This window comes from Cotesia glomerata, linkage group LG8 (genome assembly GCF_020080835.1).
Source record: "Cotesia glomerata isolate CgM1 linkage group LG8, MPM_Cglom_v2.3, whole genome shotgun sequence".
Lineage (NCBI taxonomy): Eukaryota > Metazoa > Arthropoda > Insecta > Hymenoptera > Braconidae > Cotesia > Cotesia glomerata.
Genome location: NC_058165.1, coordinates 11,184,447 through 11,199,274, shown reverse-complemented (window position 1 = coordinate 11,199,274; position 14,828 = coordinate 11,184,447). Strand labels below are relative to the sequence as shown.

Sequence of the window (14,828 nt, the reverse complement as noted above, 5' to 3'; positions counted from 1 at the left end):
CAAAGAATTAACTGTTATTATAGTAATTTTTGGAAAATTATTAATAATTCTGACGACTGTTAAAGTAAATTGTTGACTGGACATCCGGCGATTACTGTTTTTGTTTTTTTTTCTTTTCCCGAGCTTACGTGGATTTAAGCATTTTACGTTTCGCCGTTCATTCGAATTTTAAATCTCTTCGTCATCGACCCATCGCTTGACGACAAACGACAATGACTTCGAATCGTGGAACGGTAAGTTCCTGGCACCCAACTACCTTCGAAACCCAAGTAAGCCATTTTAGGTGGTGCTCTCCGGCCCTGTCGACGCCAATGCCGGTGAAAAAAACCATTATAATATATATATATATATATATATATATATATATATATTAAGATAGCAGACCCGGTCACGCGTTGCTGTGGCTAAAGTCATTGTTATATTACATTGTAGTATACAATTTAAGAGGAACGGTAGGAGAACATCAGTCATGGGGACCACCATGCTTTATACATAGATGGTATTTGTAAAAAAATATGGTGACCTCCATGACAGATTTTCTACGACTATAACCCTTTAGTACAATGAAATTATTTACGAACCAAGACGGAAATGTTGAAGTTGGTACACAAATTCACGGAATTGGGATTTAAAGGGGAAGGACGTTGAACACGATTGATTAAAAATTTTTTACAGTTTATATTAAGCAGAAATCAATACAAAAGAATTAATTTTTAAATTTATTATTTACATTTAATTTTGTAACGAATGAACATATTACAAAGTTGTTAGTGAATAACATATGACATTGAAACTTATGAATGAGGTAGATAAGGCAGATAGTCTTAAATCTTTAACAGTAATATTTATTATTTTAAATTATAAATACTTTCAATTTCAATTTAATTTAGCACTAATCGGTGCACAATATTTTTGGTTAACCTGTCTTTAGCTAATACAAATAGATTCGACGGTTTCCCAACATGTGAACATGCAACATATAGTTGCCCATGAGAAAAACACGGATTTTCCAAATCTAAACCACAAATGGACATTGTTTGGCCTCGAGACTTATTTATTGACATGGCAAAAGCTAAACGAATTGGAAACTGTAGCCGTTTGAAAGTTATGGTAGAATCTGACGGTATCATTGGAATACGTGGCAACAGGACCACTTTTCCTTTAAACTTCCTAGTTAAAATGGTTACTTCAAGAATGTTTCCGGTGATCTTTTTGATGATTTAACGTGTACCGTTGCATAATTGAGGTGGATTCAAATTACGTAGGAGAATAATCGGGGAACCAATCTTTAATTGATGATTGTGGGGTGGCATTCCAGGTATATCTAGTGAATTCAAAAATTCAGTTGGAAAATTTACACTTTAATTTTCATCAACAACAGTATCGATTGATTTAAAAGACATCAGATCGCCTGGTAACAACTGTTGTATCTGGAAGTTAATTTCGTCAACATCAACATTTTTGGCTGCCAAAATCACCCGATGACTCAGCCTGTTATGATTCAAGTAATTATTCTGTATATCCGGAAAAATACTCTGAATCAATTCATTTTTATCTTGAAGAACAGTACAAAAATTGTCTGGCAGTTTGATGCACTGCGTATTTGGTTGCAGTTCTATTTTACCGTTCCCAATATCTAGTAATTGCTCGGAAAATATTTGTGCTGATGGATCATTTTGCAACTGTACCCGCATGTTTATGGTCAATCGAAGTGTTTCAACACTTCGCCATAAGAATGATGGCATTCAAACATGCATTAATCTCATCCGCGAAAGTTGAGCGAGGTATAACCGGTAAGGTCTGACGGAAATCACCAGACAAAAGTAAGATAGTACCACCAAAAAGTTTATTATTGCTGTTTAAATCCTGCATAGTTCTATGCAATGCTTCAAGTGAATATTTGTGCACCATTGTGCACTCATCCCAAATTGTTATAGAACTATTCCGCAACACTGCAGCTATTCCATTATTCTTTTTGATGTAACACATTGCATCTGGTTTATGATGAATATCCAATGGCACCTTGAATAATGAATGTGCCGTTCGCCCACCATCCAGTAAAGTAGCCGCAATGCCTGACGATGCAACTACCAATGTGATTTTCTGTTGCGATCGTATTTTGGCAAGAATCAGCGATATTAAAAATGTCTTACCGGTTCCACCTGGTGCGTCCAAGAAAAAAATACCGCCTTGTTCAGCAGCAACAGCCAGCATAATCCGATCAGAAATAATTTTTTGTTCTGCTGTTAGTAATGGCTCACTGTTCGTGATAATCGTGGCTAAATTTCCATGGTCATATTGTTGTTCTCGTTGTAAATCGGTATTGACTAAGTCAGAAGCTGGGCGATTAGGTGATGGCATACAATAATGATTAAGTGGTAAATTTGAAATTAGAACACAATGCTTCATTATACATCTCTGGCGTATAATCTATGTTTTGGCATTGATCTGTTTGTCTAATTCGGTGCAATATGTCTTCTGTCATGCAATTTTTATATTTTTTCCACAAAGTTTGTGCTTGCGATGGATAACACGTCGTCAAAATAATTGCAAACAGCTGACGAACGTTATTGGGCATTGATGTCAACGCAGCATCAGCAAGCGCTAAGTCCCAATGGTTATCGTCTTCTAGCAATTGCAGTTCACGACATGCATCTTGGTTTGTATTGAAAACTCGACCATTAACTGTTCGCAGAAATTCAAAAGACGTTGGTCCAGGCACATTCACCAATAACAAACGTAAATAGAAGCACTCACGTTGCTTTGGATGTACTGTGTAAAGTCGCCCCAATGTCTTAGCTTTGAATATACCTGGAATGGAAGGATGTCGTTTTCCTTGTTTTCGTGGTTCCCATTTTTTACTGGATTTGCTCCATGTGAAATAACGCGGAACATCACCATATAGCAATGTCTTTGCGAATCGGCCAAAAATATCAAATCTTTGACACAATGTAAAAAATTTAGTTAGTGTCGTTTTTGGGGCCTCGAACGCTCTTTGGAGAAGATCTTCTTCAGTGAAGTATACACGTTGACCGTTTTCAAGATGTATTGCTAGATGCTGGACAGAAGGATCTCTTTCGTGTATGGGAAAGCTGAGAATATGCCAAATAGCTTCGTTGCTGCTAATGTATCTACCCATTTGGTATCGTGCTATTTCGTCATTTTTATTTGTATTTTGTACTTCAAATATGGCCAAATCACTGCCTTTGTTTACATATTCACAAATGTACTTAATTGATTTTACAGAACTGCAAAGCTCAACGTTGATATGAGCTTTATAAGTTTTTGAAAGTAATGGTGAATATGGTACCACCCACTGATTATCAAATTCTGCTTGATTTGGATAATTCGGCAGTCGCATTGTAAATGTGTGGCCACCATTCTTAGTATTTCTGCGGGGATATATAGGATAACCATCAATATCCATGATAGTGTCATTCGTATGCGGCTTTGGGAAATTTTTCTTACATTTTCCATTTTCCATGCATGGTGACGTGATGTTAAAAGCACTGCATGGCCCATGGATCATGTGTTTAGTGACAACATCAAATAATTCTGGATCAATTAATGGGTCTGGAATTTCAGCTGAAATTATTTGATCAATTTCTTCTGGACGGATTTTATCTTCAATCCAAATCAAAATGTGGACATGAGGCAAACCTCGCGTTTGCCACTCATTCGTATACAGCCAACAACGTGTGATACCGAAAATTGAATATTTAACAATAAAATCAATTAAGGATTTCAATTTTTGTTTAAACACGCGTGCAGTTATATCATGACGATGAATTGCTTGTTGTCCTGATAATAATAAAGTTTGTATCTCTTCCCAATTCGGATTACATGTAAATGTAATAAACAAATCCGGTCGGCCGTAATGACGTACGTAAGTCATCGCGTCTTGCATGTATTCCTGCATGTTCCGTGGACTGCCGATGTAGCTTGAAGGTAAAATGAAAGCATTACCGATGTCATTAGGATTTAAATTTCCGTCGATGTTTCCAGCAACAGCATCTCGTAAGTGAATATATTCTTCCGATCGTAATTTAGCCTGGTTGAATCGAATGAATCGCAAGCGTTCGCTTTCAACCTTAGCATACATATCAACAATGTATTGATGGAATAGCTGACGATATCGAAGGATATAGTTGTCCTGATTTAGTCTAATCATTATTCGGTGTGCGTAGTAGTTCATTGAGCTCACTTTTTTATTTCCATAATCACCTAAAAAAAATAAAAAATAAAATACAATACGAAATTAACATTTATACATACAGTAAGAAAATAAATAGGTAATTGTCAAATTTACCGGTATTAGGATCACACTGTTTGATGTTAAGGTGATATTCATCCTGTCTTTGCCAAAATATCAATAGATATTGTAGTGCATCATATGAACGGTGTAGATCCGAAATCGTACTGATAGTGTTGTCACGCCGTGTAATTTTTATAGATATTTTGTCAACTGGATGACCAACCATGATAACAGCAACCTCATCAACAGTTGGAGTGTTGAATCTACCGGCATGTTTACCTAATGGTACTTTATCGGCTTTTATGACGATTTGATAGTTGTCATTTTGCAATCGTGGCGAAACTCTTTTGATTAATTGAAGTAGTTGATTCTGATCTTCTAAAAAATTTTCCAGTAATATCACAATTGCTCTTTCCTCTGCTTGTTCAATGAAATTATACTGGCACCGAGTAGTTACGCGCTCTTCACAATTGCCCATAAAATAAATTTGAAGAAATTTCGGATTATCATCAAGCATTGGCATCAATGATCCAATTTTGTGGTACACCTGGCCTTGTATTTTGAATGTAGTTTCAAAATTACGTCCATCGGATGCAAGATCGCAAATTTTAGTTGCCCCAAATGACGTCATTTGGAAGCAAGAATTAAATTTGCGTATCTTACGCAAAAATAATTTTGAATCATCTGAATTCCCAGCAAGAAGGGATAATAAAGGTTCTGGCGGAGCGGGTAGAGGTGACAGCACGACTTTTCCTGCTGCGCAGCACATACCGGCAGCTTCATTTCGAAATTTCAACGCCTGACAATATTGAAATACTTTATCCATTCCACCGATAGCAATTGTTGAATGCGCAGAGTAGTTAATATCTGGTGCATATTCAAAAGCAAGACGAACGAATGATGTACGTATTAATGAGCGGCTGATCCGTTGCCTTTTTCGTTCTTGTGCTCGTACTGTAGCTATGTTACGTTCTCGTGCCGCTCTTGTTTTCGTAATATTCTGTTGCAGACGTTCGCTACACTGTTCTTGAGATTCTTGTGCACGACCTTCTGCTGTCCTAATTCTTTGAGCTGTATTTCTTGTATCGACTTGTTCTGGCAACTGATGAGCTCTTTCAACACGTTTGCGTCGTGCCTCTCTGCTGCTCACGTTGTTGAGATTAGATTTTTTCGGTGGCATTTTACTGAAAATAATAATTTAATCGTTTAAATATTGGAAAAAAAAACTAAAAAACATGCTATTATAGCACATTGAAATTGAAATAATAAGTGCAAAATAATTTTTAATAGAGGTTAAATAAAAACAATAAAAGAAAAATCATTATACAATTATTGAAAAAGTGTGGGGAGCTTTGAATCATTTTTTCATTGTTATATTAATTAACTTGTATAACTATGTGATAATACTTACATGTATATATTGAAATTGTCCTTCCTGTACTCGTACTGTAACTATGTTTTGTTCTTGTGCCGCTCTTGTTCCCGTAATATTTTGTTGCAGACGTGTATCAGGCTGTTCTTGTGCACGACCTTCTGCTGTCTTGATTCTTTGAGCTGTATTTCCTGTTTCGATTTGTTCTGCTAACTGATGAGCTCTTTAAACACGTTTGCGTCGTGCCTCTCTGGTGCTTGCGTTGTTGAGGTTAGATTTTTTCGGTGGCATTTGACTGAAAATATTAATTTAATCGTTTAAATATTAGAAAAAAAAACTGAAAAGCATGTTATTAAAGCACATTGAAATAATAAATGCAAAATAATTTTTAATAGAGGTTAAATAAAAACAATAAAAAAAAAAATATTTGTAAAATTATTGAAAAAGTGTGGGGAGCTTTGTACCATTTTCTCATTAATATATTAATTAATTATTATAATTATGTGATAATACTTACATGTATATATTTTATAATTATAGAATTTTGAATAATGAAGCACAAATAAGTAAAAAGCAGGAATAATTTCACTGTATTATCGTCACTATAATTTGAACTTGATTTACACCGGTCTAAGTAACACGTGGTTGGCTATGCTAACACCAAAAATTAAAAAAGTAGAAATAATTGAATTTCACGGTATTTCGTTTACTACAAAATAAATTTAATTTATACTTTAGCCTCAATAGCACGTGGTAATCATGATATTGAATTGTAGCTTATATGACACGTTTGTCGGTTTACCATAGCAGTGCCATCTATTGATTACTTATTCAATCCAGTCGAAAAGTATCGACATCCGTTAGAATCTTTTGGAGTTAACAGATAATTGTGACTGTCAATTAATTATAGACAAATAATTTGCAATGAAATAAAATTGCGACTATAATTAAAGATATAAGCTATCCTATCTCTTAAGTTGGACCAGACTGCTCACGGTGTGCCAATTTAATTCAAAATCGGTTGAGTAGTTTAGGAGTCCATCGTGGACAAACATCGTGACAGGAGATCTATATATATTAAGATATATATATATGTATGTACAAATTTTTTTTTTTTTCAGTTATGCAGTTTGAGATCCTGTGTCTGACTCGATGTCTGAAAGCTCTATGTCGGAAAAATCGTTGGTTTTGGATCTTCCTGAATCTAAGCCGAGTGACATGTCACAGTCGATGTCAAATTCTGCTTTAATCTTATTTCTTAGTTTAGTAAATTTTGATTTCATCCCTCGTGAGTTAAGGAGAGGGTAAAGAGAGGTCAACATATTTATTGCTAGTATTGGCTCGATTCTGAATTCCTCAAAAATGTTTTTGATTATTTTCTGGTTTTTGGTTCTGTCATAAAGATTTTGGAGTTGGTTAAAATTGCATAGATATTTGGTTAGATTTGTGTTCATTTCACGCTGTACTGACTCTGGTAATTTTAAGGGGTCAATAATTTTTTCTTCAACATCTTCTTTTTTCTTTTTGAGGGCCATTTTGTCTATGTGAACCGCTGCCAATTTGCTAGAGTCGGTTGTGACTGAAACTGTGGAAGGCAGAGAGTGGTCATGTTGTCTTTTGAAACTAGGGATCGTTGGAAATAAAAATTGTTTATCTACAAGGTTACGCGCATTAGGAGGTTGGGTGCTGCTATTGGGTTGTTGTGCTTGGGTAGCTAGGTTTGACTGTTTGTCTGTTTCGAAGTTTTCTATGGGGTTAATTGTTTTGTTTGTGGGACAATCTTTAGCCAAATGACCTTCTGTATGGCATATAAAGCAGGCTGGTGCGGTACACCTGTCTGCGGAAGCTCATGATGTGTGCAAAGCCCGGTTCATTGAGTCTAACACATAGAAAAGAGAAAGAGGACGTAGTTTCAATATTGAGTTTGTGTAATTCATCAAGAATGTAACTATGGGGGATTATCGGTGGTACATTTGAAAGTATGATACGTTTGTGTTGGTTTACGACTGGTCTGATATTTAATGTATTTAATCCGATCTGTACGGTTTTGTGTACAACAAATTCTTTGACTAGGTCTATCGTGGCAAAGTAGATACAAACTCGATTATTTGAAATTTTTGATGCAAACCTGATGTTTTCTGGAGCAGTTTTTTGTGCAATGGCCTTGATGTAGTCCTTGACTGAATAATCGGAGATTGATTCGATCAGGATGGCGTTTTCCTTAGTGGGGAAAATCTCGCTTTTCATAGCTTGAGAGTAACCGGTAGGTTGGTATCCCATTTTTGGACGCTCTCTGTAGTCAGAGAGAGCAGCTTCCAGGTGGCAAGAATTGGTTCCTGACGATGAAGACACCACCAGTGGATTTTCACTGTTTTATTATCTTATAATTATTATTTTTTTTTTTTTTATTTAACCCCGCTTTACAGACTTCTGTTTCGATGGGGGTCCGGCCGAGGCCGGAGGGGGACTCCAGGCTGATCGGTAAATTAAGTTTGGCAGAATAAGTTTGGCGGTATTACATACTTTTTCAGCCTGGAGAGTAATGCGGCGATGGACCGACTTTGGGGAAACTGCACGCATTTGCCTGTGTCCCACCGGTAGCACAGGGCTTGGGAAAACTATCGAAAAACCCAAACCTGTACAGCACGGCGTAAGTTACGAGCACCGATGTTCACTGAAATTAAATTTCAGCTCACACCGGGATTCAAACCCACGCCTCACCAGTCCCAAGCAAGCATGACAAGCGTTGTACCGCTTAGCAATGGGACTGGCTTATCTTATAATTATGTTATAACTAAATAAGTAATTAGATTGATTACACTTGCACTGTATACATACTCGACTATACTCGTAACCGAAGCATGCCACCTGTACGACATCTAGACTACGACTGTGAATATAAATATTAATGATTTGAAACCATAAGAATATTATTTGCCAAATCCATTCAACTTTGATTGTAATTTAAATATAATTTGAAATATAGCCTATGATAACAAGTATTTAGAACGTAGACTGATGCAGATATACAAAATATTCTTGTAAACACAACATTATGCTATGCGACCTATGTGTTTCAAACGCTTTCACCGTAAACTATATTGTTTTATACTAAATAAAAAATGAACTATGATTGGTATTCAACTTAAAGTTCCATAAGAAATCACCAATCAAAAATTATTCTGCTGCTTAGGGAGCGTCCATAAACTACGTGGTCATATTTTAGCCCTTCTCAGACCCCTCCCACCCCTCATGTAGCCTAACGTAGCTTTTCTCGTGACCCCCCCCCCTCCCCGCCCCGATGGAACGTGGTTTTTTTACACAATATTTTCTGAACGAAAAAAAAAAATATTATTAAAATGACTATCCAACGTATCCTCAAATGACGTATCCTTAAAATAACGATCCGGTTTTCTAATTTAAGGATTTATTTGTTTCAATTAAGCGTACAGAGAATAGCTCTTGTAAATATATGTAGTTTCGTCAAAACAGGCAACTGTTTTGTCAACATGAGGATCTGTATAGTTGAATCAACTTAATTGAAGGCCTAAAATGATGATACGGATCGTCAATTTAATGATCCGCTGTATAGCTGAATTGGCTTTACAACGTATCTCTAAAAAAAATTAGAAAAACGGTTGACCCTGAAGGACATCCCTGCAACTTCCTGCTAATTCCATACCTAGGCGCTTAAAATTGCACTTATGACGTTTTCAAGCTCAAAAGTATTATCAAAATTCAATGAAACACGATTTTTCTAATTTTCAAACTGCTGTAACTTTTTAATAACTCAACGAGAGGTTTACACACACACACACATACACACACACACACACACATACACACACACACACACACACACACACACACACACACACGCACGCACGCACACACGCCCACACACACACAGACGTACGGACATCATTGTGAAAATAGTCAGGAAAGCTTCCTAGGACCTCGAAACGTTGAGATCCGATGAAAACTCGATTTTCGAAAAACGGGGTAAAACCAATAACTTCCCGATTTTTGAAAATTTTCGATTTTTTTAGCGGGAAGTTAAAAATGACTATACGGTGCATAGTCAGAATAACGATACGTATCCTGATTCTAACGATATTTTTCTCTCCATGTGCTTTCTACTTTACATTGATTAAAAAAAAGTTTATTGTGAAGGAATTAATAATAATTTTTGCTTAATGTATTAGGCTTTTTTTTTGCTTAGTATATTAAGCCATCCAGCCACGTCCAAGGCACCCAAGTTAATGCAATATCATAAAAAAATTGCGTTAATATATAAAATTTTCCGAAAATTAAAAATAAATAAATGCATTGATCAAATAATTTATTAATATTTTATACAACTTTATTAAGCCTTTTTGATGAATGATTGTTTAAAATATCATAGGATTTAATAACATTTAATAAATGATTTATTAAATACAATTTATGAACGTTTAATGAATAGTTGTTAACTATTTCTAGAGATCATTTAGCTGTTAATAAATGTACTTATCTTAAAAAAATGATTTTATTAACAGTTCATTCTTTTTGCAAACATTTTATTCATAATTCCTTAGAAAAAATTAGCATCCATATTTCAAATAAAATTATTAAACAGTTATAAATTTATTTCACAAAATAGTTCTCATTTGAAAAAAACTACGTAGCTTTGCTTTTACCTCCCCCCCCTCCCCGTTACGTTGCTCAGCGTAGTATTTAAACTTATCCCCCCTCTCGACAAGGCTACGTGGTTTATGGACGCTCCCTTAATTGCTTGTTGGTAATGACAGCAGTGGCAGTCAAGAAAGAACTAGTGAGTATACTAGCGTGAATTTTGAGGAACGATCGGATACGTATCCAAAAAAAGTCCTAGTTCATGAAACTATGCAGATCCGGAACTACTCACCTCTAATTTTCACACTCAAGTCATCTGACTCTCAGCACTTATCCCCTTCTCCCACTTTTCGTACTTACTCTAACATCTCTCAAAAATCATACCTACGTACCTTCGTACATACTCTCGCTCTTACTTTTTCTCTCTTGCACTTATACACTCCAGACATCGCATCTTACAGCTAGACTTAAATACTACCTGATGACCTACGCTTTTGGCGTATACGCTTTTTATTTTCGATATTACACTGTTATAAGTTATAAGTTATAAGCGATTCACATACTTACACACATACATACATACAGACATAGTGACAACATCGCGGGGGTAGTCAGGGAAGCTTCCTGTGACCTTAAAACGTCGAGATCTGATGAAAACTCGATTTTTGCAAAACGGGGTGAAAACAATGATTTCCCGATTTTTGAAAATCTCCAATTTTCTTAGCGGGAAGTTAAAAATTCTGTGTTAAGAAATAAATATACATTTTTAATTAATTGAATAATTACCCATTTTGTAAGATATTTTATACAAAATAAATCAATTCAAATTAAATTATTTTATTATGAATACTTTATGACAGAAATATAAACCAATGAAACTTTTTTAGAAAAATAATTATTTTTTATTAAAAAAAAAAAAAAAAAAAAAAAAAAAAAAAAAATTAATAGCTTACCTTTTCCATGGAAATTTATTTCATTGATTTATTTTAACATAATTTACAATATCTATTATTAAAATAAAAATTGGATATTTAAATTATAATTACCTCCTTTTGTTCACCAATCACAGTATACATTCTACCAATCACATCATAATTCCACAGGGTGCGTTCCACTAAGAACACATAACAATCATACTCACGTTTATTTAGAATGATGAAGCGGTGTGTTCCGCTCTCTTGGTCACCCCTAATATTTATTTAGGGCGCCACTGGATTTTTCACAGCGTATCCAGAAACTGGATCAGAACATGGAGTGATGACACAGGGTCGTGAGAGATTATTAGGAAGGATACAGAAATTATTCAAAGAAATTCATTTTCATAATTTATTTTATTTAACCAACCCTTAATACACAAATAAAACCCCTTACAAAATAATCAAATAGGCTTATTCCCGACGATACCCTCTTATGGAGTGTCTATATCGCGGTTTCTATCATAGTTCCTATTCTTGACAGTACCCTCATATGGTGCGTCTATACCGCGGTTTCTAGCTTACTACCGTTGTACCCCAAATTCGGCGTCTATAAAACGGTTTCTAAGTGCGCCCAGGAAGCAGAGGAGGATACCATGAATCCCTAGGCAACACTGTAATGTTTATTCTACCCACCCACACTATTAACTAAATTTCCAAACATACTAAAGATTTCCCCAGATTTTACAGATTAAAATTTATAAATTTAATTTCCAAAATTACTATTCCATTCATACCAGCTTAATTATAAATCCTAATCCAAATTCCAGTTTCGATTTAAAATTCTCAACTAATTTATTGCCGTGGTCTTAATAATACAACAAATAAATATTTAATTGCAAGAGGTCTTTGTATCTTGTATTAATAGATTAAAATCTATTGACAGAGGTCTTAATAATCTGCCAACAATGTATTTGTTACTTCCGAGATTTTACAAATTTATTATTACTGAATTCACTTAATTTATTTTATAAATTGATTCGTTAAATTAATTTACTTTGTCTAATTTATTTTATCAAAATTTATTAAGTATTTCATTCGATTGTTGTTAATTTAGTCCGAATTATTTTATCAGAATTTATGAGTTATTTTATTTAATTAATAACTTAATTTTTATTAACTAAGGATCCGTCAGTTGATTTTGTTCCATTTATTTTTACTAAACTATTTTACTTGTCCTTGAATAACCAAGTTTTATTTTACCCTAATTATTTCATTTTACTTTCTATTGTGTTTGCTTGAAAAACTTAGCATTTATTTTATTTTAACAGAGGATTATATTCTGCCTAGCAACGCAGTAAGATTTTAGTCTCGACCTTGCGTGTCCTTTACTCAGCGTTTTCGCGCGGGACAAGATGGCTGACTCTCTCGCTCGGTCTTGGGTCTCTATCGCACAACTCGCTAAGTTAATTTTTTGAACGAAATTTACAGATGTTTTATTTTCGATTTTCAATTAAATAATTTACATAAACAATTTTAGTAATTTTGACTGATTCTAATTTTATTACAAACAACCTTATTTTAAGCAATTAAACTTTTATTATAAATGATTTTGCTGACTTTAATTAATTTTACTTCAAATGATTTTACTAAAACTTTACCCCAAATATTTTACTGATTTTACTTTACGCACTTAATTAAATAAATTCACTCAACTCAATTACCAAAGACAATTTGTTTTACATGGCACCGAAGTCGTGAATTGACCAACTGAAACAATTCCTACTAGAATCAATCCAAACTCTGCCTACGTAATTAATTAATAAACCAAAATAATTCCTGGTTTTATTAATTAAATATTTAGTACTTTTAATCCTGACTTGTTCTAAAATTCATCCTTAATTTTAGTCTGATTTTTATTCTGGACTTTTCTCGATTGTTCTTAAATTTATTCCGAACATTATTTTAAATAAATTCTTAAACATTTTCTGAATAACATTCTAAATATTTCTGATAAATAAATTCTCTATAATGTTTTAAGTAAATTCTACGACTAAATTATTAAACTAGTGATTGTGACCGATCGCGAAATGGCGATGACCTTCAGCCGACTTGAGTGCCTGGCTGACGCCGCACCACCGAGAGATTATTTAGACATGATATTTGTACCTGGAGTTTTTATAATTTTAATGTGCACTCACTCGATGAGCCGCAAACTCCTCGTCTCGATGCTGGTACAAAAATCTCTCCTCGGCGAGGTACTTGATTTGGCGGTAAAGACGTTGGTCACCGCGTCGCGTCACGTACTCCCCGGCAAATATTTTACCTGTAACTGCAAATCGGCATTAGTACTTATTACAAATTAAATTAACTAACGCAAGTTGACAGAAAGGCCTAGCAAGCAATAATTAATAAAGTTTTTATCACTTCGTTCCACAGAGGTCGAGCGAAATAAAATAATTACCTTGGATGGATCTTAAGTGAATTTTGCGTGTTACACAGCTAGGCTGTTCGGTCACAATCAGCGGGTTGCCACTCAATGTTAATAGATAGAACCCTTATTCGACATACTTATACCACAATATTACCAACTGAATTGAGTAGAAAATAATAAAATATTTAATCTAGGGACATGATCCTCTAAAAGCGCGACCTACCGGCAAAAATAACTTACAAATAATTTCACCAGAGTTTATAAGTAAAATAAACACACAATTCTTCGTATATGCCTTATTGGTAAGTAGGATAAGTGTTATGACTCGCGATTGGTTTACCGCAAGTATATAAATTTTACGTATAAAATTAAAGCTTATATTTTATACCAAGTAAATGAGTTACTCAAATAAATTGTGAATAAAACGTTTAGTTCACAATTAATAAATGCAAGACTAATAATAGATGTTGCACTAAGTAAAAACCATGAGGTTGAGTTTAACTTTAATTTATTTAAAGTAAAGAAATGCGACTGTGCGCTACAAAGTATGTAAGAATAACTGACTTAGAGAAAATACAAAAATTATTACAAGGAGAGTAAAAACTAGGCGTTACAATTACAAGTAGAATAAATGAGGAGTAGGAATATTTGGCAACGAATAGTTGACCAGGAAATAATTTGGAGGCGGGATAATTGCCAGCTATGCAGTTTGGAAAAATAAGCAGGAAAGGGAATACGGATGCTAAGATTTTTACCTGGATGGGCGATACGTTTACAAAAATATTTCTAAACTTAGTTAGCAATAAAAAGATTAAAAATACGAAATTTACCAAAAGTAAAAACCCAAAGTAATATAACGCAGGTATCAATTTTATGACCATAAGCAGATTAAAAACTATTTAAGAAAATATCCCAAAAAATTATCATTAAAAATTCATTTTCTATTCTAAGGGTAGAAATAGCTTAAACATAAAAAGTAAAAATTGTCTAGACTGCTAATGCAATACATAGGCTGGGAATTTTATAGTCATAAATAATATCGAACAAATACATGAACCTTTTTCTAGGTACTATAAAGTAAAGTATTTTAGAACTATGGATTTAAATTCTACATTTAAAACTAAAATAATATTTTTCAAACATCGTAGCAACTTTCGCCTATGATAAAAAAATATAAAATTGTTTAAATTAATTTAGAATGTTATACTAGAAATATACTAGAAATATAAGTATACGACT

At 34.1% G+C, this 14,828-nt stretch overlaps 2 protein-coding genes across 2 annotated transcripts; both read right to left on the bottom strand.

The window, feature by feature from the left end:
• Positions 1-1,716: 1,716 nt before the first annotated feature.
• LOC123270070 (ATP-dependent DNA helicase PIF1-like) lies at positions 1,717-2,361 on the bottom strand. Its single transcript, XM_044736006.1, has one exon. The coding sequence runs from the start codon at positions 2,359-2,361 to the stop codon at positions 1,717-1,719; it is 645 nt and encodes a 214-aa protein (XP_044591941.1).
• Positions 2,362-2,371: 10 nt separating this feature from the next.
• On the bottom strand, positions 2,372-5,435 carry LOC123270069. Its single transcript, XM_044736005.1, has 2 exons — positions 4,310-5,435; positions 2,372-4,224 (listed from the first exon to the last, which is right to left on the bottom strand). The coding sequence occupies exons 1-2, from the start codon at positions 5,433-5,435 to the stop codon at positions 2,372-2,374; spliced, it is 2,979 nt and encodes a 992-aa protein (XP_044591940.1).
• Between the last annotated feature and the right edge of the window lie 9,393 nt (positions 5,436-14,828).

Excerpts from the sequence above, each read along its gene's own strand:
- LOC123270070 (XM_044736006.1), bottom strand. The coding sequence starts at position 2,361 with ATGCCATCACCTAATCGCCCAGCTTCTGACTTAGTCAATACCGATTTA.
- LOC123270069 (XM_044736005.1), bottom strand. The coding sequence starts at position 5,435 with ATGCCACCGAAAAAATCTAATCTCAACAACGTGAGCAGCAGAGAGGCA. Across the intron at positions 4,225-4,309 it reads ACAGTGTGATCCTAATACCG|GTGATTATGGAAATAAAAAA; the intron begins GTAAATTTGACA and ends TATTTTTTTTAG.